This window comes from Pochonia chlamydosporia, chromosome 2 (genome assembly GCF_001653235.2).
Source record: "Pochonia chlamydosporia 170 chromosome 2, whole genome shotgun sequence".
NCBI classification, from domain to species: Eukaryota; Fungi; Ascomycota; class Sordariomycetes; order Hypocreales; family Clavicipitaceae; genus Pochonia; species Pochonia chlamydosporia.
The window spans coordinates 5,779,005-5,804,512 of record NC_035791.1 but is presented as its reverse complement, the minus strand read 5'-3'; the positions used below and the strand labels follow the sequence as shown (position 1 = coordinate 5,804,512).

At 44.7% G+C, this 25,508-nt stretch overlaps 7 protein-coding genes across 7 annotated transcripts; 4 read left to right on the top strand and 3 right to left on the bottom strand.

Moving 5' to 3' along the window:
- Nucleotides 1–256: 256 nt before the first annotated feature.
- On the top strand, nucleotides 257–1,940 carry VFPPC_03799 (C6 zinc finger domain-containing protein; the record flags this gene model as incomplete). The annotated part of the gene is made up of 2 exons (XM_022428355.1): nucleotides 257–366; nucleotides 422–1,940. 2 exons carry the CDS (start codon nucleotides 257–259, stop codon nucleotides 1,938–1,940), a joined length of 1,629 nt encoding a protein of 542 aa, XP_022284030.1.
- Nucleotides 1,941–2,172: 232 nt separating this feature from the next.
- VFPPC_03798 (sugar transporter (hexose transporter)) lies at nucleotides 2,173–3,815 on the bottom strand (the record flags this gene model as incomplete). Its single annotated transcript, XM_018283256.1, has 2 exons — nucleotides 2,173–3,195; nucleotides 3,252–3,815. The coding sequence occupies 2 exons, from the start codon at nucleotides 3,813–3,815 to the stop codon at nucleotides 2,173–2,175; spliced, it is 1,587 nt and encodes a 528-aa protein (XP_018137562.1).
- Nucleotides 3,816–4,400: 585 nt separating this feature from the next.
- VFPPC_03797 (hypothetical protein) lies at nucleotides 4,401–6,299 on the top strand (the record flags this gene model as incomplete). Its single annotated transcript, XM_018283255.1, has 1 exon — nucleotides 4,401–6,299. One exon carries the CDS (start codon nucleotides 4,401–4,403, stop codon nucleotides 6,297–6,299), a length of 1,899 nt encoding a protein of 632 aa, XP_018137561.1.
- Nucleotides 6,300–6,423: 124 nt separating this feature from the next.
- VFPPC_16836 (isochorismatase family hydrolase) lies at nucleotides 6,424–7,179 on the top strand (the record flags this gene model as incomplete). Its single annotated transcript, XM_018294589.1, has 1 exon — nucleotides 6,424–7,179. The coding sequence occupies one exon, from the start codon at nucleotides 6,424–6,426 to the stop codon at nucleotides 7,177–7,179; it is 756 nt and encodes a 251-aa protein (XP_018137560.1).
- Nucleotides 7,180–7,547: 368 nt separating this feature from the next.
- VFPPC_03796 (MFS transporter) lies at nucleotides 7,548–9,149 on the bottom strand (the record flags this gene model as incomplete). Its single annotated transcript, XM_018283254.1, has 1 exon — nucleotides 7,548–9,149. One exon carries the CDS (start codon nucleotides 9,147–9,149, stop codon nucleotides 7,548–7,550), a length of 1,602 nt encoding a protein of 533 aa, XP_018137559.1.
- Nucleotides 9,150–10,117: 968 nt separating this feature from the next.
- Nucleotides 10,118–11,785, top strand: VFPPC_03795 (acetamidase; the record flags this gene model as incomplete). Its single annotated transcript, XM_018283253.1, has 1 exon — nucleotides 10,118–11,785. The coding sequence occupies one exon, from the start codon at nucleotides 10,118–10,120 to the stop codon at nucleotides 11,783–11,785; it is 1,668 nt and encodes a 555-aa protein (XP_018137558.1).
- A 12,089-nt stretch (nucleotides 11,786–23,874) lies between these two features.
- On the bottom strand, nucleotides 23,875–25,200 carry VFPPC_03793 (C6 zinc finger domain-containing protein; the record flags this gene model as incomplete). Its single annotated transcript, XM_018283252.1, has 1 exon — nucleotides 23,875–25,200. One exon carries the CDS (start codon nucleotides 25,198–25,200, stop codon nucleotides 23,875–23,877), a length of 1,326 nt encoding a protein of 441 aa, XP_018137557.1.
- Between the last annotated feature and the right edge of the window lie 308 nt (nucleotides 25,201–25,508).

Sequence of the window (25,508 nt, the reverse complement as noted above, 5' to 3'; positions counted from 1 at the left end):
CGGTAACCCCAGTACCTTTAATAATTCGTAAGTCAGCTTGTAAAAATAAGCGCCATCTCCACTGAAACTGATGGATACGACCTTTGCCCAAACGGGCCTCGCCGAAGCCAAAGTCACACGGCACATCTTCACAAGATCCACAGGTTGCTGGCTTTCTACACATAAAATGCTCTGAAAGGAATTGCCGAGATCGTTTTCCTTATGCCGCAGATCGATGAAATAGGTTCCCAACATTTGCAGGGATTAAAGACAAGTTATGGCTGAAACATCTGATGATCTATCCCAGCCGGCGCAGAGAGGGGAATCTCGGTCGCAGCGACGTCGAAAATGGGCGCCGAAAGTAAGAACAGGATGCATCACATGCAGGTACGTGCTTCCATGCATCTGCTAAGCTCGATTCACTCATCCTGACTATTGTTAGGGCTCGTCACGTCAAATGCGACGAAGCCAGGCCATCTTGTCGGCGGTGTATTTCCACTGGTCGACGATGTGATGGGTTTGGCCAAACTTCATCAACAACGGGGTTGGGAGCACTCAGTCATCAACCAGTGAGCGGCGTGACTCCTTTATATGCGGAAGCATCCATGCAGGAAAAGGGCTTGTTCTATGTATTCCGCACACAAACATCTCACCAAGTCGCTGGCACCTTTGAAGGCACCTTTTGGTCCGTGGATGTGCTCCAAGCATGTCAAATGCATCCCGCCATCTGGCATTCCGCAACAGCCATTGCAGCAATGCAAATACGGAAACTATCGGGTCAGAACGTTGAAAAGTCTGAGCATATCATCAGCACATACGATGAATTAGCTTTGAAACAGTATAACAAAGCTCTCAGTCAACTTTCTCAAGCGACCAAGAGACCGGACCCGAGTTTCGAGGACCAATCCCTCATTTTAATGGCCACAGTGCTTCTGTTGGGATTCTCAAGTCTCAGGGGAAACTTTAATGAAGCAAAGTTCTTTGCAGCTCACGGCCTTCGACTATTCAAAAAGTGGAAGTTTCGTGAAGCAGCAAGGAAATGGAGGCCGACTCTGCGCAACAACGTTATATCCGTCACATCTCTAATTACACTGCTGGATCAAATACAAATACAGTACGCATGGGCATGCCGAGTCCAGGAACCAATGGATGATGCACTTACGGGCATCAAAAAGAACGTCTCCAGATTGCCATTTGAGTCCATGACAGATGCGTACCATGAGCTCCAGGCACTACAGTCAGTCGCTGTGAGATTAATACGCGCGTGGGGATATGAATGCATGAATTTCGACATACACGCCTACGGCAACGCACGGAAGACTTGGCTGCATAACTTGTCTGTATGGAAGAGCAAATTCGCACAACTACGGCAGCTGGCTGGCGATGATAAGAACAAACTGAAGCCGTTGCTTGTCTTGCAAATGGGTTTGATCAGCTTGCAGACTATATTTCAGGTTGATCGGGGCATAAATGAACTTTGCTGGGACAGGTTCATCACCAATTTCGATCGCATTGTCAGTATAGCCCAGCAACTGATGGAGCTGGAGACGGATGCGAGTGAAAAGCAGGGAAACTCAAATCCTCTGTTTACCTTTGCTCCTTCACCTGTTGGGACGCTTTACATGGTCGCTTCTGCGTGTCGAGAGAATGAAATAAGAAGCAAAGCCTTGTCTTTGTTGAAACGCTGGAGACACAGAGACGGCATGATGGATAGTGGAATGCTCGCGGCAATGGCAGAAGCTAAGATTCAGTTGGAAGAACAGGGTTGTGACTCGGTTGAGCTGGCTGACCCAAGTCAATGCAATTGCATGTTGAAATTTTACATCTGTAGATACCATAGAGTCATGGAGACGGGGGTAGAGTTCGTCGAGGATGGACTAGCGAGGCTGGAAGTCGGGACTTTTGAGAAGATGGGAACGTTGCCGAGTTTAAAGACGCTGGTTGTCAAATGGGATATTTAATACATTATGTGTAGGATACAACATGCTGCAAAAGAGGATGATTGCGAGCTGATGAACCAGAATAGTACATTTTCAACCATTGTGAAAGGAGTCTCGATCGATGAAGATGAGGCATTCATGTTTTCTAACATAATATTTAAACCAACGGAAATCAGCGTCTCTGTACCAGAGGTGTGCTAGTACGCCTACGGCTGACAGCATTGACACTCGTGAAACATCACGGCCATACTATCTAGCGGCCAGAGGGATGCTCAACAAACTCCACGGCTGGCGTCTTGCCCGAGTTGTTTTGTTCCTCTTCCGCTGGATCCTCCTTGGCATGAATCTCATTCCCGTCAAACATCTGCGTAACCTCCTCAAGCGACAGGCCCTTGGTCTCAGGATAGAACAAATAGATAGTAAGAAAATTGGTAAGAAGTACGCAACACCACACGATATAGTACTTCCACTTGATATGCTCCAATCCAATCGGGTTGACAAAGCCACTGAACAAATTGGATCCTGCATCGCCGAACTGCTTGATAGCACTGGTCTTGGCTCGAAGCGTGTAGGGTGCAATTTCCATAAAGTACGGTTCCTGAGTGACACCGGCCATTTTGTAGAATGCAAAGAATATGAACACCATGGCCACCGTGGCGCTTGCAAGGTTTGGGTTGGAGAAGTTGTGTGTCTGGTTCACCCCCGTGAAGACCGTGAGAAGCAAGAATGCGCAAAACATGCCAGCCATACCGGTCAAGAACATAAATCGTCGACCAAAACGGTCTCCAACCAAAGACCAAAGAATGCCGAAGCAGAATCCGCTGATGGTGTTACCTCCGTTGATGTACAGCTGTGTCTTGGTGCCTTTGATGCCGATTGAGTCGAGGAGAAGGTGTAGATAGTATGAGATGATGGCGTTACCGCACCACTGCATGATGAAACCGAGTGAAAGAACGATAAAGAGTCTGTGTCTATTGGCGGGAGTTCGAATCCATTCGAGCCACGAGCTGCTGCGTTGGAGTTTCTCGTATTCCAGTGCTTGATCGATTTCAGCCAGTTCCAGCTTGAGGAGCTCATCGTTTTCGTTGCCCTCCGCATGATACTTGACTAGAATCTCGCGGGCTTCCTCGCGGCGGTTATTGAAGATCAGCCAACGAGGGGACTCGGGCATGAAAAATCCCATTGTGATTTGGAAGATAGACGATGCAGCCTGCAAGAGACTGGGCAGTCTCCAACTCCAGCTAGACGCAAGGTGAAGCCCAGTACCGAATGTGATCTATCGCCAGTAAGTTGAGTGACACATAAATAAGGCGTAATGTAGAAAGATCATACCCAAGCCGCGAGAATCTGTCCAACGGAACCTGTTGTATTCATTATACCCATTACGGCTGGTCGTTGCGAAGGGTGAGCAATCTCAGCCAAGAGAACGAGCGAGGTAGCCTGCTGGATATTGTTTCCGAAGCCGATAATGACGCGTCCCACGACAAACATGGCAAGAGATTGTGCAGCAGTCTGTAACGCGATGCCGATAAGCATGAACGCCGAGCCAAACACTATCGGCCATCGTCGTCCAAATTTCTGAATGATGGGAGCAATGACAAAAATGGCACCACATTGCCCGATTCTAGTGCCATTGCTGATGAGACCAAGCGTCGCAGATGTTGGATGATGGAAGTACTCTTGCCATTGAGGAAGGATCTGAAGACCGTTCAACATGGAGCCATCATATCCATTGGTTATATCACAACAAATGGCGCCAAGAAGCAAGAGATTCAAGGTGCGCAATCCGGGATAATGCCACCAGAACTTCTCGCGCTTGTAGACATCTTTGAGGACAATGCCGTCTACTCCCGCGTGCTGGTCCCCTTTGACAATCTTTGGTCTTTGGAAGAGCATGATTCCTTTGGCTGAACCTTGTGAAAAGATGAAACAAACTGGCAATGACTAGCCGAACATGTTGAAGGCTGGATATCAGAGCATATGTATACTGAGCGTGCCAATCACCCCCCAATCAAGTTGGAGGTGAGCTCTCCATGAGTTCAAGCTTAAAGCTCCCGCATACATACCGAACCAAGATTGTAGATTCTCTCAAATGACCAGACTGCCGAGTCAGAAACAGACGGACGACGTGCCCGATACACGTCCGAGAATCCGGCGGCTAAAACCCCACGAATCGCTCTCCGCAAATCTAACGCCACCGGAAATATGGGCAGCGGGGTGTTGTATTCCGGGCTTGCGTCTCCATCTGGGGTAGAAGCTAGTGAATTGGAGTCATTGGACTAGTGTTTCTTGAAGGTGATGATCTCGGGGTTGCTGTCCGTCCTGCATTCTGGGTGGTGAGTAATGAAGCCGCAGGTATGGTGAAATACAGTCATTTCTGCACATACCCATGTTCTCGATATCGGTCTTCAGAGCCAATTCCTGAATTGATTGAGCTAAGACTATTTCTGAAAGTTCCATTTTATTCCTGTTGCTCTCAACATGACCGACCAAATTGAAGGTGACCCAAGGTTCAACCCCTTGCATGGCAACCCCTTCCGAACAAGAGATGATGTCGCGAAAGCTGTGACTGATCTCGTTGAACCACTGCTGCCAATATTCTCCGAAGGCAATGCCCGTGTCCAGCTTGATGCTTCAACTTCGAATTGGGATCGCGCAGCCTGCGACCTAGAGGGCTATGCCAGACCACTCTTTGGCATCGCACCGCTTGCTGCTGGCGGCGGTAACTTCAAGTACTGGGACAAGTACAGAGACGGTTTAAAGAACGGGACAGACCCTAATCACCCTGAGTATTGGGGTGATGTACCGTCTATGGACCAGCGACATGTGGAAGCTGCAGCTCTCGCCTACGGAATATTGGTTGCGCCGCAGCAGTACTGGAAACCTCTTGAAGAAAAAACCAAGAAGAATGTAACCGCTTGGCTTCATGGTAGTCGAAATGGAAAGCACGGGTCAAACAACCACAAGTTCTTCCGCATCATCGTGGACCTCGCGCTCGAAAGCGTCGGCGTGCAAGTTGACAGCGCTGGAACTGACGCCTATCTAGACGATATGGAAAGCTTATACATGTCTGACGGATGGTATCGCGATGGTGAAGACCCAGATGATACCCGTCGTATCGACTATTACAATCCCTTTGCAATGCACTACTACGGCATGTTCTACGCCGTCCACCGTCCATCGGATAAAGCTCGCAGTGAGCGTTTCAAGGAGCGCGCTCGAACTTTTTCATCTGCATTCATGCATTGGTTCGCAGACACGGGTTCAAACATTCCATATGGTCGCAGCTCGTCTTACAGGCAGTGCGTTGTTGCATATTGGGGATACTTGGCCGTTGCTGGCATCGACGCCCTGCCATGGGGAGTCATCAAGGGCTTGTACTTGCGCAACTTGCGATGGTGGGCATCCCAACCGATAACTCGTCGCGATGGGATTCTGACACTGGGCTATGCCTATCCCAATATGTTCATGACGGAGCGTTACTTGTCACATGGATCACCGTACTGGGCAATGAAGGCATTCAGTCCCCTCAGCCTACCTGCAGACCATCCATTCTGGACGGCTGAGGAACTGCCAATGCCCAAACGTGAATCAGTAGCTTCGTTCCCCGTTCCAGGCCTAGTCTTCTCGCATGCGCCAGGACACACTATCATGTTTCCTGCTGGCCCCGATTCGAACAAGGTCATGCGCTTTGTTCCAGAGAAGTATGAGAAGTTTGCCTACTCCACTCGCTATGGCTTCTCTGTGGAGAGCGATTCTCGCGGCTTTGCCTCTGGAGTGTTTGACAGCATGATTGCGTTTAGTGATGACGGGCTTCACTACCGTGTTCGAGAGCGTTGTGATGCTGCTAGAATCACTGGCAATGTTACCTACACTGTTTGGCGGCCTTGGCCGAATGTCACTGTTGAGACCTGGCTGATTCCATATCCTGAGTGGCATGTTCGCGTGCATCGGATCAAGTCAGAGCAAAAGTTGATGACCATGGAAGGCGGTTTTGCTGCACCAAAAGTCGACTTCAATTCCGATCAGACACATGCCGATGGAGGCTCAGCCTGGGCACTCTGCAAGGTCGGCGACTTCAGCGGCATTATTGACTTGTCTCCAGGTCCTTCGAGAACAGCTCGTGTGAACAAACCTCATGGAAACACGAGTGTCATGTTTCCGCGAACACTTGTGCCACAGTTAGAAGGCACAGTCGAGCCAGGTCAGCCCCGTGTCTTCGCCTGTGCAGTTCTCGCCGGCCCAGATGGGAAAGGTATGAAAGCGTTATGGGATAAACCACCCTCGGCTCCTAGCGTGGAGGAGCTGGATCAGATGTTCAAGGAAAGCGGCAGAGACATAGACATCGTGAAGCACTACTCACGAGGGAAGGAAGTTTGAGATAGAATCAGGGCATACTAGACTATAGATTTTGAACTTATTCATCATTTGCCATATTCTTTTATGAAAGACTCTTTGTGTATTTTAACAGAAATTCGGTTGTTGCATCTCAGTTCAAATGACAATGGCGCCCTTCAGCCGCAATCCTTCCCACAACCCCCAACCACTTCGGCCATCTTTGGATGCTTCCAACCCACCAGGTGTTACAAAGAACAAAAAACTACACACCGCGGAAATGCTAACCCCAAATTCAACCCGAACAGCCCTTCTACTAGTCGACATCCAGCAGGGCCTGACGCATCCAACACACTGGGGCCCCGAAAGGAGCTCACCGGACTTTGAGTCAAATGTCAAGAGCGTGCTGAGTGCTGCGCGCTCATATAACCAAAAACGACCGGAGACACCAATTCTGATCATTCATGTTCACAATCATTCTACACGGCTTACTTCACCACTTCACCCGTCATATGTATTCCCAGACTCTGGTGTAGCTGGTGTCGCACCAATGGAAGTGGCGGCTCCTCTTCCCAACGAGCCTGTTCTGTTGAAGAGTGTCAACTCGGCATTCATAGGGACAAATCTGGAAGACCGGTTGAGAGCCTTTAACACGGAGCAATTGGTTATTCTTGGGCTGAGCACAGATGAGTGTGTGAGTACAACCGTGAGAATGGCGGCGAATCTGAAGGTTTTGGCAGATGATGTTCTTTGCACGCCGCATGAGGGTAGGATTGTGTTGTTGAGTGATGCGACGGCTGCGTGGGCCAAAGGCGGATTTGATGCCACTACTGTTCATGAGGTTCATCTTGCGAGTTTGAATCATGAGTTTGCGACGGTTGAAACGACTGGTCATGTTGTTCGGAGCATTATGGAATGCGTTTAGTGGTTCTACTCACCTACGCGAAAAAACCCACAGCGATTACGAGATTAGTCGGAACAAGGTGAAGAAAGTCAACCCAGTTCCCAGATGTTTGTTCGTTCAAAGCTTTTGCGCTCTGTGTTCTAACTAACGCATGGTGATTAAATGTCCTGGCATGGAACAACAGTACGAGGTTATTGGCAACAAATAGGAACCGAACGATTCGCTCAACGACAGTAGACAAAGATGAGTTGGAATCTTAAAACAGAGTTCGGCGGCAAATAGTAGCAATCAATTCAGAACTACTCTAAACTCCCTGACAAAGGCCCCAAACAATCCCCAGCTAAACCTATCACATTACAAACAACTAAAACATTGACAACAGTCCAGCCTCATTCGACAGTGTTGAAAGTCTTTCCAGCATATTGCCAATATCTTTGAGCGGAATGTCGACGAAGAGACTTCCCCTTCCAGATCATCAACAAAAAGGAGCTAGTGCATCCAAGAGACAGGAATCCAGCCGTAATAAAGCAGTTTTGAAGACCCATATTAGTGTACCAAGGCGTAATGCCGTAGGAGATTGCAAATCCTAGAGTATTGCGGATAATAATAACAGCAGTCGTTGATTCGCCGCTAATGTCCTTGAAGCAGTCGACATTGTATGAAAGGGCAATGGAACCGCCAGTGACACAACTAAACGTCAGAATGCCTAGTCCGATGGCTAAACCAGCCCAGTGTACATCATGTTGAGCGCCAACGCCCCAGACAATAAGACCAACGCAAGACAGGACGGCAGATAGTGCAAGAGGCCAGAGTCTCTGTTCCGGCTCACGTACACCTTTGTTTCGTCGAGCTAGCATCAAGGTCAAGCGGTCAGCGATCACACCAGACCATAGACTGCCGAAAGCTGCACCTATGATGGGTCCGATGTAGATAAGGCCGACTCCGCTCGTGGACCAGTTGTATGGCGAAGTGCTAAGGATAGGGCTCGTAGTAGCGTTCAGAACGTTGTACCAGGATAGGTTAATGCCATAAATGAATCCGGCCCAGGCAATATTGGGAAACTGAACAATGATAGACAAAGGCAGAATCATGGACAAGAACATCTGCTTCTTAGGAGGGCGTCCTTCCATCCTGGTGAACGGCTTGAGTTTCTCTCCGTAGTTCTTATGGTCATACTTCTCAGAGGTCTGGCTAGTTGACGAGACAACCGTCTCCTCTCCATTATTTTTGTCTGTCGCTTTGTTTTCTGTGTCATCCAGGTTCTCCAGTCCTTCGAGCGTTTGACGGAAGTACATAGTCTCCTCCATGAAAAAGAATAATATGACAAAGGCTGCAGCGGCAATAATGGCGCCAAAGTGCATTGTCCAGCGCCAGCCATATGCCTCAGCAAAGAAGCCAGCTAAGATCGGGGCCAGGAAGTTGGATCCGAATAACGTGAAGACGTACAAGCTCATCCAAGACCCTCTCTCGTGAGCGAAAAAGATGTCAGGGATACTGACTTCGGGTAGGGCTTCAATTGGCGACGCAAATAGACCGAGGAGAATGCGATGTGCATACCACTCTCCGGCGGATCGGGAGTATGCGGTCCAAACCATCAGAGGAACTGTTGCCAGAACAGACGCCAGATACATGCCACGACGACCGTAAGTCATCGCAATGGGTTGTGTTAACAGACAACCCCATCCGAGGAATAGGAACATCACACCAGTTCCCTGAACGAGCGCTGCGGTGGAAATGCCTGTATCTGCGGTGATATCGGACAGAACAGAGTACTGTAGTGTTGTGGGAATACCGACACCGAGCGTGTAGACAAGCACCATCGCCACGGCCTTGTACTTGCGAGCTCGGCTCCAATTGAGAGGGTCTTCCGGATTGTCGCTTGGCTTTGGAACAAGCTCGACTGTTCCAGCTCCCCCGGCCGGTGCATCACGAAGATCAACGAGGTGAACTGTGCCTGGCACGACCTCCGGATGGAGGGCGGCTGTTGCCATTTTCGAGTCTTTGTTAAGCAATAGATTGGAGTGAAGTGTATACAAATGATGTAAGACAGGTCTTGTAGATGGAAATGAATTCAAGGGCGTTGGGTCTGAGAGGAGCCCACAATAAATAATACTCGGTGTCTGGCAAGAAGGCAGTGACACGCGACAAGTCTGTGGCTGAAAGAATATTGAAGATGTTATCTTGGCGAATCAGATAATTTGGGTCCAGAACAGGAAGTCAAAATGATCCCCAACTCCGGCACGTATTCTTTCCGTTCGTCCGGGGGCACAGCAAACAGCTTTCCTACACCCAACGGACAGAGTAATAAAGATATGGGGATATGACGAGCGCAATCAAATGAGAGCAACAAGCTGCTCATCTACAACACACGGACCAGAGTCAACCAAGAGCTATCAATGTGGTTGCAACAGCTCGCCAATCATCAACAATGTGGCTGGACCTAAAACTTGCCGAACACCTTGAGGCCCCGCAACAATTGCTGCTCACTCCTCGGTAGCAAATAAGAGTTGTTGATGACGCGGTTACAGAGAGCTTGATAACAAGGATTCCCCGCCTCGGCTGTGTTGCCGCCGGTGTTGTCCCCGGCATCTACTTGAGACAGTCTCGCGTTCAGGTATCGACACCTTGTCTTAGTCGTAGAGAGATACCCAACTCTACCCAGCAAGCCATGTTCAGGTATCATATCACCGCGGTTAAGCTAACTGATTGATAGTTGAACAGCCACCTCTCGGTCCGCGTTGGCAATCAGTCGATATCTTGGCACTTCGCATGACAGGAACTCTGTGGCAACTCCGCCCCGCCTCCTCATTCACGCTCCCCGGACTCCAATGCTTATAAGGTACGGGAATGTCAAGTATTGGAGTGCTATGTCCGAAAGCACTTGTGCAGGAGCCAGCGGCATCGAAAGCGTGACGCCCCTGTTTGCTATCTACAGCCATTATTGTGTTGAGCTCCCAGAATGACCACCAAACTGCTCCCAGTAGTTCAGCCAGCCGGTAGATTACAAGGTCCGGCAGAATTTGAAGCGACAAGAGAGTCAATTCTCGCGGACTTTGCAAAGGCAGTCCCTCAAGATCTTCGACTTCCAGCACAGCTTATCAACAACCCACCTAAGAATGTCACCAACGTTCCTCGTGAGTGCGGTCTGCTAACGCCAGAGGAAATCGCCCTTACGGAAGACTATGATGCTGTTGGTCTAGCTGAAGCCATCGCTTCTGGAAAGCTCACTGCGACCGAGGTCACCAAGGCATTTGCCAAGCGAGCCATCATCGCCCACCAAGTGACATCATGCCTAACAGAGTGGTTCATGGATGAGGCCTTGCAAGCTGCACAGCAACTGGATGATCACTTCAAGCGCACTGGCAAGACGGTCGGTCCTCTTCACGGAGTTCCCATTAGCATTAAAGAGCACATGCCGCTAGCTGGGCATTGGTCCGGAGTTGGATATCTTGATACGAGGACCAAAGATGCTCGAGATTGTCAAATGATGGCCATTTTGCGAGCTGCAGGAGCAGTGTTCTACTGCAAGACGAACCAACCTCAAGCAATTATGCACCTGGAGAGCCATTCCTCCATCTTTGGCCGCGTGTTGAACCCGCATAACATCGGACTCTCCGCTGGCGGTTCAACAGGTGGCGAGGCAGCACTCATTGCCATGCGGGGATCAGTCTTGGGAGTCGGTACCGATATTGGCGGAAGCATTCGAGGTCCAGCTGGTTTCTGTGGAATTTATGGCTTCAAGCCGACATCGTATACGCTGCCGATGAAGGACTTTATCGCGGGTGGATTCGGAGCAGAATTGAATATATTGGTCTCAACGGGGCCAATGTGCACCTCGATGAGAGATATGGACCTCTTCATGTCAGCTGTGTTGGCGTCAAGACCGTACCTGACAGACACGAGATTGATCCCAATTCCCTGGTCTGGGTTAAACACTGCAACCACAAAACCACTGAAGATAGGATTCATGATGAACGACGGAGTTATCGTACCTCAACCACCAGTTACCAGAGCCTTGAAATGGGCATTTGAGAAGCTAGGCTGCTCAGAAGTCTTCACCGTAAAACGATTTGAGCCATACGGTGCTAGCCAGGCTATGAAGAACATTCGTCTGGCATACTGGCCTGATGGCGGCAAACTGGTCAAAGCACACCTCGACGCAACAGGCGAGCCGATGTTACCCCTGACCCAATGGATCATCAAAGATGCAGAAGGCCCGGATGTGACGTCTGCTGGGGTACTCCAACAACGACTCACACGTGACGAATTCCGCTCTGCATTCGCAGAACATTGGGAGACACAAGACGTGGATTTCGTGATCTGTCCTGTGTTTGTGGGACCGGCCTGTGAACACGACACGGCATTATACTGGAATTATACTGCCTTCTGGAACTATGTTGACTATCCTGGTGTTGTGGTGCCTACACATATCAAGGCAGGTGGTACGGGGGTCGAGCAGTACGACGCTTCGAGCGCCCCGTTGAGTGAGCAGGATGAGCATGTGAGGAAGATGTGGAGACAAGGGGATTTTGAGGGAGCTCCGATTACTTTGCAAATTGTGGCGAGGCGATACCACGATAATCAGCTGTTTGGAGCGCTAAGAGAGATTATCAGTGTACTTGGTTGATCATTTCAACATCGTAATCTTGGAGGAGCCCGAGTGGACCAGCGGGCGGCAATCTAGGTTGGCGAATTCTCGTAGTAAATACTACTCTGTAAGCAAAGAAGCAAATTTTCTGAAAAAAAAAACTACAAATAATAAGCATATATCATTCGGCAAAGCCCGAACAGGATGACCGCCCACCACCACCTGATGCAAACCCTGCATCAGCTTTATGCCAGATAACCCTACGTTTCTAGCATAATTCTGTCCACAACAGATGTATGATGTGCTATAAAGCAGCTCAATTCGGTGGCAACGTAATGTTTCGTATGATTCTCACATGGCCTGACCACTGCCCATGGGGACGCGTGTATCGCCGTAGAGTTATCATGATATGAGAATTAAAATGCTGTTCAACTTTGCATAATAAGAAACACATTTGGTGCAAAACACTTCAAAGCCGAAAATGTCTTCTAACAGGTACGTATCGCTTAGAATTTTGTCGACTTGGTCAGCTTACTACGCGACGTGTCGTGTACGGCGGAGCGGCTTGAGTTCGATATCTGTTGCCGTGTAACTTACCATTCGACCGCCAGACTAAACAAAGTTAGATCAATAACCCTATCCATAGCCAGTATGTCCGTAGTTATGAGTTGCTGTGTGAAGCAGCAACACTACCCAATGCCATGGAAATCAACTCTACGCAAAGTATCACAGTTTAGGAGCGTTTATGGTGCAGTGGGAACTTGAGATATTATCAACAAACTAGTAGCTAATAATATTATAAATATATAGGACTACATGACACAGTATAGTTATCGCGGTTTTTGTCCGTCAGTCCTATAACGACAGACATCCGTCGAAACAAGGGTAGGAATAGTTCCGTACCCCGAACGTTTAAATATCCATGGCGGATTACGGAATCACCTTTACCCCCTTATATTTTAATCTTCCATTTTGTTATCATATCGTCTCTATATTTCTTAGCGTCACGTATGAAAGATCTCTTGTCCGAGATCATCGTCCACATTTGCCGTGTATCGTTTCTAGGTACATACAATACATCCAGAAAACCTGCTCCATACTCCACGCCGCGAGAGATATCATCTTTGAGTTTTTTCTCGACGGATTTAATACCTTTGTTCTGACGCAATTTCTGACGTAGTTTTTCAGAGATAACTTGATGCTGAGTGAACAGCAACTGAGCTTCCTCTCGTCTGAAGGGAGGCAGTAATTCTGGCATAGTGATAGCAGGATAATAGATTGTGTGGCGTTAATCGACAGGAATCCGTGTAAAGTCTCGTGTTAGGGCCCTAAAATGTAGCTTTAGTATTTATAACTAATTAGAGATAAACTAGAGACTAGCAAAGTTACACTCACCTGGGGTCTTCTTTACCTTTAGATTTAAAATCCCGCATGCGCTGCGTCAGAGTCGCAAAATGGTAACCAAGTCTAGGGGATAATGCTTTAGATGAGACAAATAGCGAGCTTTAGATGATAGCTGTAGACAATTAATGTAGATCCGCTTTTTTTCTGACGTTTGTTTTCGCGAGCGGTTGAAAGTTGGCTGCGGTTGAGAAAAGGTAAGGTGTGGGTGTTAATATGACGAGACGTGGAAATAGAGAAGGTTTATATACTCGTGGCTAACACTACTCTTTACTATTAATTCACACAGAAAGAGCAAGGCAACACAGGTAAAACGTGTTAAGAGAGTAAGACTTATATAAATAGTCATAAAACTAATTGTATTAGTTGCGATTATATCAATTTTGCCTCTTGTTCATGCCGAGTTATCCTAATACTATTCTGGATAACACATTTCCGTCCTGGCCACCAGAGCATTGCCGAAAAATACAATACAAAATGTATTTTTGTATTGTATTTGTATTGTATTGTATTGAAATACAAAATACAATACAATACAAAATACAATACAATACAAAATACAATACAATACAAAATACAATACAATACAAAATACAATACAATACAAAATACAATACAATACAAAATACAATACAATACATAGATTTTTAAAAAAATACAAAATACATTGTATTGTATTTTTGTATTTTTGTACTTATAGGCAGTTACTATTAATAGTAATTTCTTAAGGTTCTAAGTTTAATTTCCATGTAATGCAAAAATATAGCCTAATTTAAAGTAGGTTTTTAGAAGCTAAGTATAGCTAATATAGCTATTTCTAGCTCTAACTTTTTAACTAGATTTTATTATTCTAGTATTTTAAAAGGTAGAGCTAATTAGAGTAATAACTATTGGAGAATCTATAGTTAGGCAAATTTCCTAGGTATTAGGCAGTCTAATTTAATAAGCTTTCTTAATAACTTTTTACTAGCTTAAAATCTAAGTCTCTATTTTAGTATAATTAGGAAACCTTAGAATTAACTAATATTAGGTTAGGATTTCCCTTTTTCTAACCTAAGAAGATACCTAAAGATAGAATTATAAAAGAATTAGCTATTTTAGAATATTAGTTTTAAAAGCTATAATTTCCTAGAATTCTCTTATAATTCTTAGGATATATCTTTAGATATCTAATATTACTACTTACCTTTTCTTAAAGATTCTTATTTAATTATAATATCTTTTAAACTAATACTTTAGGTTCTAAGTTTTCTCTATAGTTAAATTAGAAGGCTCTATAGTAGATTCTTAGATATTAGAGACTTTAGGTTTCTTTAGGCAGATAAGGTTAGATTTAAAAGAAACCTTTAGGTTAAGGTATTTCTAAATTTCTTAGTTAGTAGCTAATTTTTTAACTTTCTAAATCTAAGGCTTCTAGTTATTTGGTCTCTTAAGGGTAACTCTAAATATAGAAAGAATAATATTTTCTATAATAGAAATAGGTGCCTTTCTTTAGAGGAAGACTTTAAAGATAGTTATAATAGTTCTAAATTTATAGTGGAATTTAGCTATAAACTAGGCTTATGTAAAGGTCTGGGCTTAAGCCCAGTCTAGTCTTCAGTGTGCGCGCAACCAGGAGAGCCTGTATAGTGCTAGATTGAACAGTCACGAGGGACTAGTTCAATTCGTACCCTTTTGCCTTACTGGTCAAAGGGGACTGGGAGCGTTCCTCCCAGATGGCTGCGGCTAGCACCCGCGTTGGCCCAATCGGGCTAGACCATAACACTTATAATTATTATAAGAAATAGCTATAGAATTAAGAGATTAACGTGGGTGCATAGCGAGCCGGCCAGCATAGCGAGCCGGCCACTTAGAATTCCTATACAAAATACACTTTTAGATATCCCTGCAAAAAATCGCATTTATAGCTAAAAATAGCTATAAATTTAATATAAGGTATTTAACTACTAAATAAACCTAAATCTAGATTTTCTAGTATATAGGGTAGCAAGTTATTAAGAAGTCTAAAATTTCTTATTTATACTTTGTAGTTTTAGGTTTTTTCTAAATATCTTAAGAACTAGTTAACCTAGACACTAGAAATTCTATAATTAGGCTAAATTAGTAGTTAAATATCTTATATTAAGAAAGCAGCTATTATTAGGTATAATTAGCGTTTTTTACAGGGATATAAAAAGGACCTTTTAGGTGTAAGTGCGAGTGGGCGGCTCGCTATGCTGGCCGGCTCGCTATGCACCCACGTTAAAGGAAATAACTAATTAAATTAAACTACTTAACTAACTATCTGCCTAACTAATAGAAAGAAGAGGAAAATAGCCTTCTTTTATAGACTAATTTAAGGGATTTTTCTAATATTAGAAGGGAAAGCTAAAGGAAGAAAGGTTTAACAAAAGCATTAAATATTAAACCATATTTCCGTTAGAAAGAAAGGTCCTTTGTAAGGAAGGTTGGAAAAAGCAAGCAATATTAAACCTACTCTCGTTGACAAATTGTCTCATCCCGAGTATCACCTGTAACAACTGTGGGTTGCCATTCGAAGCACCACAATATTCGATTACTGGGGTAGTCACTCTGCGTAAGGGCATCATGGTGGTTATGATATGCAAGACTTGAGCGAGAACTTGAGATATCATCAAGAGGCTTGTATCCCATACTATTTTAACGATCTAGGACTACCTAGGCTATCACCTTCGCTAAATCAACTTCCTCATCAATCCTACCATGGCTCCCATCATCCCATTCCCCGTCGTCTCGGCAAAGAGTAAGCGTTGCTCTTCAATATTAAGGACGTATCACGGAATTACTGTTCCCTCGTTTTTTTTTTCTGTTCCATCTCCAAGGTCACTCTAAAACGTGCAAGGTCAGCATCAGCCTGATTTAACAAGTCACCATGTTCGGGGAGTAAGTGCCATCCTCCGTTTTCGTCCTGTATATATTCAAACGCCGTTTCTTCAATGCTGAATAAATGGCGTTGGCATCCCCTAATATCCCATACTCTTCCAGGGCAGTCTTTCTCCAGAAGCGTTAGGGTGTTTCTCAGAGCCTTGGTCAGACACTTGATCTCGTCAGGCCCCCAGTAGTTTGCAGAGGCCATTGCGATGATAAGACGATAGATTGTAGGTTTTTTTGGAAAAGGCAGCCGTCAAGAGCTTCAGATAAAAATTTCAAAGTGATAGTTTTAATATAGTAAACGTATTGGATATAACCAGAGACCGTTGATTTCTGATCCAAACTCTCTTCCACTTGATCAAAGTTACAAAAGCTTGGCCAAGCCCAGGTGATGCTGCCTTGGATGAGATAATTGGCGAGTTTGAGATGATAGTTGTAAGTAAGCGATGCTGATCAGCGTTTAAAGGTGGGTTGCTTTTGCGGGTGGTTGGGAGTTTGCTGCGATGGGAAGAGTTGAGATGTGGGCGTTAAATTAAAGGTGGAAATAGAGAAGCTTTATATATTAGCAGCTGACACTTCACCTTCATATTAATTCACTCATAACCCGCATTAAACCACAGATAAGTAGATTAATAGGGTAAGTCTATGTAAACAAGCACAAAGTTAATTAGATTTATTGTGATTTGAATCTAATTTGCGTCTTGTTTATGCCGAGTTGTCTTAACACTTCCCAGATCACACACCTTTGTTCTAGCCCTATTGGGAATGTATTTCATGCGAGGGTGAATAGAAATTGGCCCAGAACTTGCTCAGCACAAGTCATGAAACGAAGTACCAGTAGTCACGACGTGAGCAAATCGTCAGCTGTTTGGTGCACTGGGGAAGATTATGAGTGTACTTGGTTGATGAAATTTTGGTGGGTTCCAAGCAGGCCAGTTGAGGGTATTCTACAGTAATGTAGCCTTGTAGTAATATTGCCATGTTTGTAAGGAATAAAGCCTCCCGACAGCCTCTAGGTAATGAGCATACATATCGACTGAATGTCTAGAATTAATAGATGTCCCTGATATTTTTGATACAAGCTTTTTGGTGTTTGTTTAATGCCAACAAGGACTAGTAGTTTCACATCACAACTCTTTCCACATCATATAGCTAGGCATTTTACGCAACATTTTACTTCGCTAGCAAAGAAATGAATGCTAAGATACCCATGTGCCTTAGGAAATTGCGAAAAGCGAGAATAGGTTTTTTTAGGGTTGTTAAACCGCATGAACCAAACTTTTCGTTGACCCTGAAAAGCCGAGAACATCCCAGGATAACCAGGTTGACCCAGAAACTTGTTAAAACAGATGCCTATCCCTTGGAAATTTTGCGACCTGCCTAGTGTATTACCCGACGTGTACCGAGGAGTGGTTCGAGTTGATTGTCGTACCGTACCATTGCACCACGGGACCAAGAGCGGTGGCCTAATAATTGCATTCCAAGCAGGCATTTCCGCAGCTATTAATCACGTATCGCTAGTTTGAGACGCAGTATTACTGCCTAATAACAGGGTAAGCTACTATACGCAAAGTATTACAGATAAGGTACGTTAAAGGTTGTGTGGGAACTTGAGATGCTATCGAGGAGCGTGTAGCTGATGATATTGTGACTGAATGAGGCTACCTAAACTATTATCTTCCCAGGATAATTTCCCGCCACCCGTACAGCGACTGCCTTGCCCTAGAAGAGAACAGATGAAAGAATGATTCGTACGGCGGGCATTTGGATATCTATGGCCGATCACAGAATCACTTTTGCCTCCTAGTCTTAATTCAAAAACTGCCCCCAGTCTCTTTTCAAAAGGTCACGATAGTACTTTGCCCAACTTATGACATCCATTTCTTTTTGGGGCATTATCAAAGTATCCTGTGCGTTGTGTTGATGTTTATCAATTACATCCCTAACATTTTTCGCCCAGTCTCTGGCGCGTAAGGTGTCTTTTTGAAGCTTTGTCCTGATTTTTTCATTCTGATGAGGAGCGTCGTTTTCTAGTTTTTGTTCGATCGCTTCGAACTCGGCCAGCAATAACGTAAGTTCCTTCCGCGTATAAGTAGGGGGTGCTTCTGGCATTGTGATGTTAAGATAATAAAAAGTGTGGCGTTAATTAAATAAAATGCGTACAAAATCTCGCAGTAGGGCCCTAGAAAGGCAGCTTTAATATTAAAGACTTAATAAAGATAAAGCAGAGACTAGAGAAGTTATACTTACTTGTGATTCTCTGTTGCCTTTAGGTTTAAACTCTCGCATGCACCGCGTTAAAATCGCAAGAGGTTAACTATAGCCAGGGGATGCCGCTTTAGATGAGATAAATGCCGAGCCTGAGATGACAGTTGTAGATAAGTGATGTGGATTAGCTTCTGTGTCACTCTTCTTTTCTCGCGGGTTGTTGAAAGTTGGCTGCGGTGGAAAGAGTTAAGATGTTAGTGTTGATACTGTTGATACTGTTGATACGACTAGACATGGAAATAGAGAAGATTTATATATTTGTGGCTGGCACTGCTCTATACTATTGTTTCACACAAAAGCTGCACTACGTCGCATAGCGGCGTGTTAAGAGAGCAAAACTTGTATGAATAAGCATAAAGTAAACTGTATCTATCGCGATTTGCATCTGTTTTGTCGCTTGTTCAGGCTGAGTTATCCTTACACCGTTACACCCCTTCCTAGCGTCAACGGAAACAAATTTCATGCGAGAGCAAACACAACTTGACCCACAGCTCGATCAGAGCAATTCAAAGAATGGAGCACCGGGGATCTCAATGTGAACAAATCGAGCTCCAGGGCATAGATAGGTCTAGCACGGCTCTCCTCGTCGGGGTGGGCAAGAACACACATCGAAAGCAGCACCAGACCTCCGTACTTGTACTCCGACTTCAGTAACCTGTTGGTCATAAAAATGCTGTGACGGTATTTCACAGCTCGCGGGATGTTGAACTCGACGATGAAGGTAGGTACACCATGCAGAAAGACTGGCAAAACAGGTTCAGAGGGGCGGCGAATAAAGCATACCTGTCTGAGTTGCTGAACAAGATAATGATGCTGGGGTTTGGCAGATACATCTATTAACATGGACAAACTTAGCTTTGAACGTGGTGTCCATTGCGGGCCGTGCGTGGTTGTTCACCCTGGTCAACGACTTGTTCAGGTATGATCCGCGCCTCGATTTAATGAAGTACAAGGTGCAACGGGGATGCCGCATGAAAGCACAGTACACATTCTTCACTTTGTTTGATTTCATGCAGCATAATAAGTTTCTTGACTGTTTATCGCCTCTCTTGCTGCTGACCAGGTCAAAATCAGTTCTGACGATGCCCGCTATGTGTGGTAGTTGCCGACATACGTTGCCTTGAAATCGTGGAACATGCTGAATTGATATCAGACAAGCCACATTTTGGAATAAAAGCGGAAGGCTCACCCAACGCATTGTAAACAGCTTATATCTTTGTACTTCAAGCTTATGGAATACTGATGATCTCAACCCGCATCAACCAACAAATTCGCAGAAGCACTAGACCGCAAGGAGAGTAATAGTATGGCAGTGCCTGTTTATTTAATTGGAGTTCCATTTCCTATTTCGCGCGTAATTTGCAACTTTGCCGGTTTTGTATGATCGTATTTTGCCCTGGTGAAGTTTTGCAGCTCGTGACCTCACCTATCGCTTCGCCTTCTTGTACCGAGAGCGTGTGGATGGAAACTACCTGGCTTATTACCCCTAGGAAGGCCATGGTGGAAGATTGAACCTCCGTGGTGACGATCAGGTGGATTCGGAGACTGAGTAATGTCATCCTCCTCTCCAAGTTTAATATTTAGTACCCCCTGTCGATCTTTTCTGTTGTGGGAAAAGGGTAGGTTCAGGATGATGTTTCACAGAACTATTGCGGCAGATATTAAGTACTTACATTCGCTAATTCAACGCAGTCATTATATGTCAAATAGGGTAATACAATTTATGTGAAGCATCACGGCGAATAGTATGTAAACATTGAGTGGGAGCTTACGAGAAATTAGTATCAAGAGTTATTATGACTAACGTGGGTGCATAGCGAGCCGGCCAGCATAGCGAGCCGGCCAGCATACCAAGCCGGCCACCCCACTACAGAAATATAACTATCCTCCTTTAACTTTAGATTTCTCCACCAAAAATTATAGAATTCTTAAATAAAGAGAGCCAAATAATCTTAGCTATTAAGGCTATACAGAGAGATTTAGAATTAAGCATTTAAGCTACTGCAAAAGCCTATAGGGTTAGCTATAGCCTACTTGGCGATCGCCTAAATAGAGTTACTACATAACGTGATATAATGCTAAATTCTTAAAAACTCACAGATCTAGAGGAGTTAATAATTATTTAATATATTCTTAACCTAGATGCCTAATCTTTCCCTTTCTAGCTTTATAGTGTATAAGATATAGCAAATTAACTGCTTACTAATTATAATGCGCCTTCTATTAGACTATAATAGGCTTTAAACTTTATTAAGCGCTACTAAGAGCTTACTATGCGTTTTACGTATAGATATAACTATTAGAGAGCCTTATATAAAGATCTAAAGATAATTAAGCCTTAGTTTAAGCTTATATATAATATAGTTATAAAATATAGCATTCTTAATAAGGATTTCTATAACTTTAATAAGGCTAGCTTTATAATAGGCATAATCTTAACTACTATAGTTATTACAAGCTTAGATAGATATAGCAAGCTAACTTTAGCCTAGCTAGATAATAGAGAATAGGTTTTAGTAATCTAGTCTATTAATTCTTGCGGCTAGGCTATCCCACTATTTATTATTATTACAGGGCAGTATCACCTTACAAACTAGTATAAAGATAGTACCCTACCAAAGGATTAGGTTATCTCTATAACTCCTAATAGCTAGACTATAAATAAGAAGGCTATAGATTTAATACTTTAAAAAGCATACTAAACCGCAAACCTAAGGTACATACTATCTTCTAATTATAGATAGGCATAAAAGCTACCATTTAATAGAATTTAAGGTATTCTGTAAGAACTATAAGATTATTACGCTCTATATGCTAGCTTATTTATTACATATTTTGTTGGCCTAAAATAAACACACCTAAGAGCTCAGAGCGCCCTGCAAAATACCGCACTTACACGCAACTTATTAGCAATTTAGTCTAGATTATTACTTCCCTTTAGTTTAAGTAGTTAGAATCCTTCTAATTGCCTAGATTAAATGGTATTTAATCCTTAATTGCTTTAGTCTTCCTAGAAGACTTCCCTAATGTTATTTGGTGGTGTGCCTCTATAAGGTGCAGCACGTAGCAAAGAAAGGCGCTTTCAGGCCGGGTGGTCAAAAGTCTCCCGCTTGCTTGGATTAAATAGTATTTAATCCTTAATTGCTTTAGTCTTTCCAAAAGACCTTAGCAATATTATTTGGTAGTATACCTCTATAAGGTGTAACCTATGGCAAAGAAAGGCGCTCTTAGTTAATAAGGGATTTAGTAAATAAGCATTAAATACATTAAGTAAATAGCTCTAGTTAAGAAAATCGCGGTTAAGTCTGTTAATTGTGTATAGTCTAGCTAGAGGGGGCAGAACCTCCCTTTTATCTGTGCAGTAGCTACAAGATTAAATAAAAACACCAAGTCCCTTTTTCCTATCCCTTGTTAAGCCACCAGGTGTGAGCAATTCCACCCACATAATATTCTCTAACTATTAGATATTAGGTATTTTAGGCTACTAAAGAAGGCATATAGCCTAGAAATTAAAGGGTTAATAAGAGCAAAGATTACACACATTACAAAGTTAGACTTTCTACCCGCGTTTTACGCTGCATTTAAAGCTATAATAATAGAAAAAAATATCTAAGAAGCATTTAGAGGTATAGGGCTTATTCTGTTTAATCTGTAAAGTGTATTAATATAGCTAGATGTAAAGCTATAAACTCTATTGCTAGTTAAAGCTGCACTTAAGCTACTAAATCTATAGGTTCTAAAGACCCTAAATAACCTAACTAAGGCAGCTTTATAAACTAATTATATTAAAAGGTAAATAAGCTGCTACTAGGAAAGCTTACTAATATTAATTTTATCCGCTATAGATTAATTTATAAAGGGGATATATAGACTTATATATAAGATAGCTCTCTTAAAGGCTAAAGTTAAGTAACTTTAAGAGGTAAATATAATACTAAGCAAGCAGCATAGGGCTAAAAAAACACGTTTATATTAAGGCAGTAGTATAACTATTACTAAGAGATAGGCATTTTAAGACTAGAATAATATAGAAGAGCAGGTAAAATAAGAAGATTGCCAAACTAGAGGTTATAAGCCTTAGAATAAGATAAAGGGTTAGCAATATAGTGTGTGCAGTAAGTCTAGTTATAACGCGCAAACTTATTAGATTAATATAGAAATATTAAATAAAGAGGATAGCAGTAAAGATTAATTGATTTCCTATGTTGTGGTTGTAGTTTTATATAATCTTTGCATGTAACTAGGTTAGGGTGGCCGGCTCGCTATGCTAGCCGGCTCGCTATGCACCCACGTTATATTAGACTATCCAATCTATTATTCCTACTAGAATAGTCTGGCCGTCAATCCGAATATGACTCCTGGTTCCCGAACAAAAGCAAGGGTAGAGGTGCTTTCGTACCACGCGGTTGTGAACGTGTCAGAGAGCATATTTCTTGCTCTTTTTCTTCGCCTCTTTTAACGTCTTTTCAAAAGACTTAATACCATATTTAGCCATGTGTAAGAAATCGCTCTGTGACTGCTCCAAGAGCAAATTTCCTTTTTTGTCTTTTTCATCCCAGTTAGGGTTAATAACATTCAATGCCTTAATAAGGTCCTCGCACGTCCCGATTTGACATGCCTGTGAGGGACATTTTTCCATCATGAGATCACGTTTCTCACGTAGCTCAGCCAACACATCCACGATATCTCCAGCCGTCCAGTTGCGCTTTCCTGCTTTGGGGGCCATTGTAATGGCAGGATGTTGGGCTCTGGGCGTAATAGAAAGGAAGCCGTAAAAGGTCTCAGGTGGAAGCTTGGCAGACCTAGGGGATGCTGCTTTGAATGAGAGGAACGATAAGATTCGGAGTGATGGCAGTAAAAAAGTGGCGCCAATCAGGTCTGCGTGATTTTGTTTGCGCGAGTGGTTGAAATTTCGCTGCGGTGGGAGGTTTTGGGTTGTAGATGTTGATGGGACGTGCAAGTAGGGAAGCTTTATATATGTTCTGTGAGCATGGTTTCCGCTACCAAATTGTACACAAACTGTACTAAGCAATAGATCAAGGTATTTCTTGTCCGAACAAGCTCATTGTTGTCGTTGCGATTCAAGCCTATTCTGGCCCTTGTTCTTGTCTAGTTTATCTCAACACTGCCCCTGTTCGAACGCCCCGTCCTGACCTCAATAGGAACTCATACATGTGAAAGTGAATAGAAGTTGGCAACAGCCCGGTTAGAAAAGAATCACGAAATGAAGTATTGTGGTATTTTAAGGAGGCAAATGGAACTGAAAGTAAACGCAATGTGAATCTCGGCTCGGGTAAGAGCGTGTTTCCGGTTTGATCTGCTGCCCAAAAGTCTGTGGCACCTGTCATGGAAATGCTAAACGACAAAAATTGTCCAATAACACATCCCCTACAGATGTGGGCTTTATATTATCGAGGATCTGTGATTGATTGCATGTGGCTTTTGCAGCGCAAGGGGGTTTCAACCCAAAAGCTGTATCCCACGTACGACTAGACAAGTTGGACAGGTGGAGGCATACCAAATCATAAAGCGAGTTACGAGGCCATGGACGGTATATAATTAATTTTCACCTAACTGCTCCGCCCATGGTCGTCGAGAAAAGCCATTGATTCCTTGATACTGGCTCTTATCGACTCTACATACGACTTGGTACCCCTCCGCGACTTGACATCCTCCTGGGCCACAACCGTCCAGAACAGCCGTATCTGGTCTGGCCGGCAGAGTATCCGTGGGCCGGTCCCGGTCCCGGTAGATGAAGCAGCCGCGTCACCGGAGAGGCAGTATTCTGCGGGAATCCCCATGCAGCGCTCTAGGACTTTCACCTGGCATTGGATGGCATCAAGGATTCCAACGGCGTACGTCTTCAGCGGCATATCCTGCAGCGAAGCGAAGCCGCCGATGCGGAGCACCGCCTTGACCTTGATAGACTCGTACGTCTCCCGCGGCACCTCGCAAAGGTATTTGTAGATGCGGTGGAACAGAGAATCAAAGAGCCTCATCAACGCAAGGTAACCGGACAGAGCCAGGAGCACAAGCTCGGTGGTGAGCGCATCCTCTGTCTGTGTCTGCAGCTGAGCCGCATCGGACGGTGTGAGGTTCTGGATGATTTGGATGAACTTGTTGGTGCATGTGAGGAGCAATGCAGCCGGATTCTCGACATCTCGATCCGCGTTTTCGCTTTCGTTTTCGTCTTTGCAGCGCTGCAGGATTTTGTTGTGATCTGAATAATCAGCGTCAATCGTAGCAATGCGGTCATCTATCTCATCCCGGAAGCCGACAAGGGAAGCTGCCGTGCTGAAGCACCTTGACTGTATCGTGGGAGTCGGGGGCAGAACAGCCTCTTTATGGTTGAGCAGTGGATCGATATTCATGTCGATCATGTCCATGTTGGCATTGGCATCGCCGCCCATATGAAGCATCGCGTTAAGTTCATCATCACCGCCGAAAAGCCCATGGAGCTGGTCCACCAGTGAGAGCATTTTTTCGCCCGGGGCCGGGCTTTGGTCCATGTCGATTGAAGGGGACATGGAGCTGAAGAAGGTCGAGCTGCCGCCGTCACCAGGTGGTACATGTAACCAGAAGTCTGGATGTTGTTCATGAGCCAACGTGTCAACTTCTCTCGGCGACGTTGACTTGGGAACCGCAAGATCCATGTCCGGCCCTGAGATGCCCTTCACCGTGTTCCCAGACGTTTGTCTGCCTGACCTGTTGGCGGGCTTGGGACGCTGCTTGGATGGCCTCCCAGGAAGTCCTGGGGCACCCGTGACACATCGTGCGCCAAGGTGGTTGCAACGGGCACATGGCGCCGTGCTGTCGTTGGCGCGAAGGCATCGTGTTCGCTTTGCTCTGCACAGGTCGCAAGCAGAGCGCCTGAGACTAACAGCCGGCTTGAGCATTGCTGGTATTGTACTCTTAGAGGCAGGAGAAATGATTCTGATGGCGAAGAGGCTCAACTACGACAAAGTTGTTGCGGATTTGGTCCCGCGAGATGAGATAAAGTGGGATGGTGATGGAATACAATGTTGGTTGTGGTGGATGAATGTATGTGGGCACCACAAGGTCCAGATGTGCCAACAGCAGAAACCCTCCGCGGAGGGTTTTGGATACGTTTAAGAATGTAAGCCTGATGTGGTGAGGTGGGCCAGACAGTTAGTAAGTCGAGTATGGCATTCGGAGCGAAACCTTGAATTGAAAAAGAAATCGA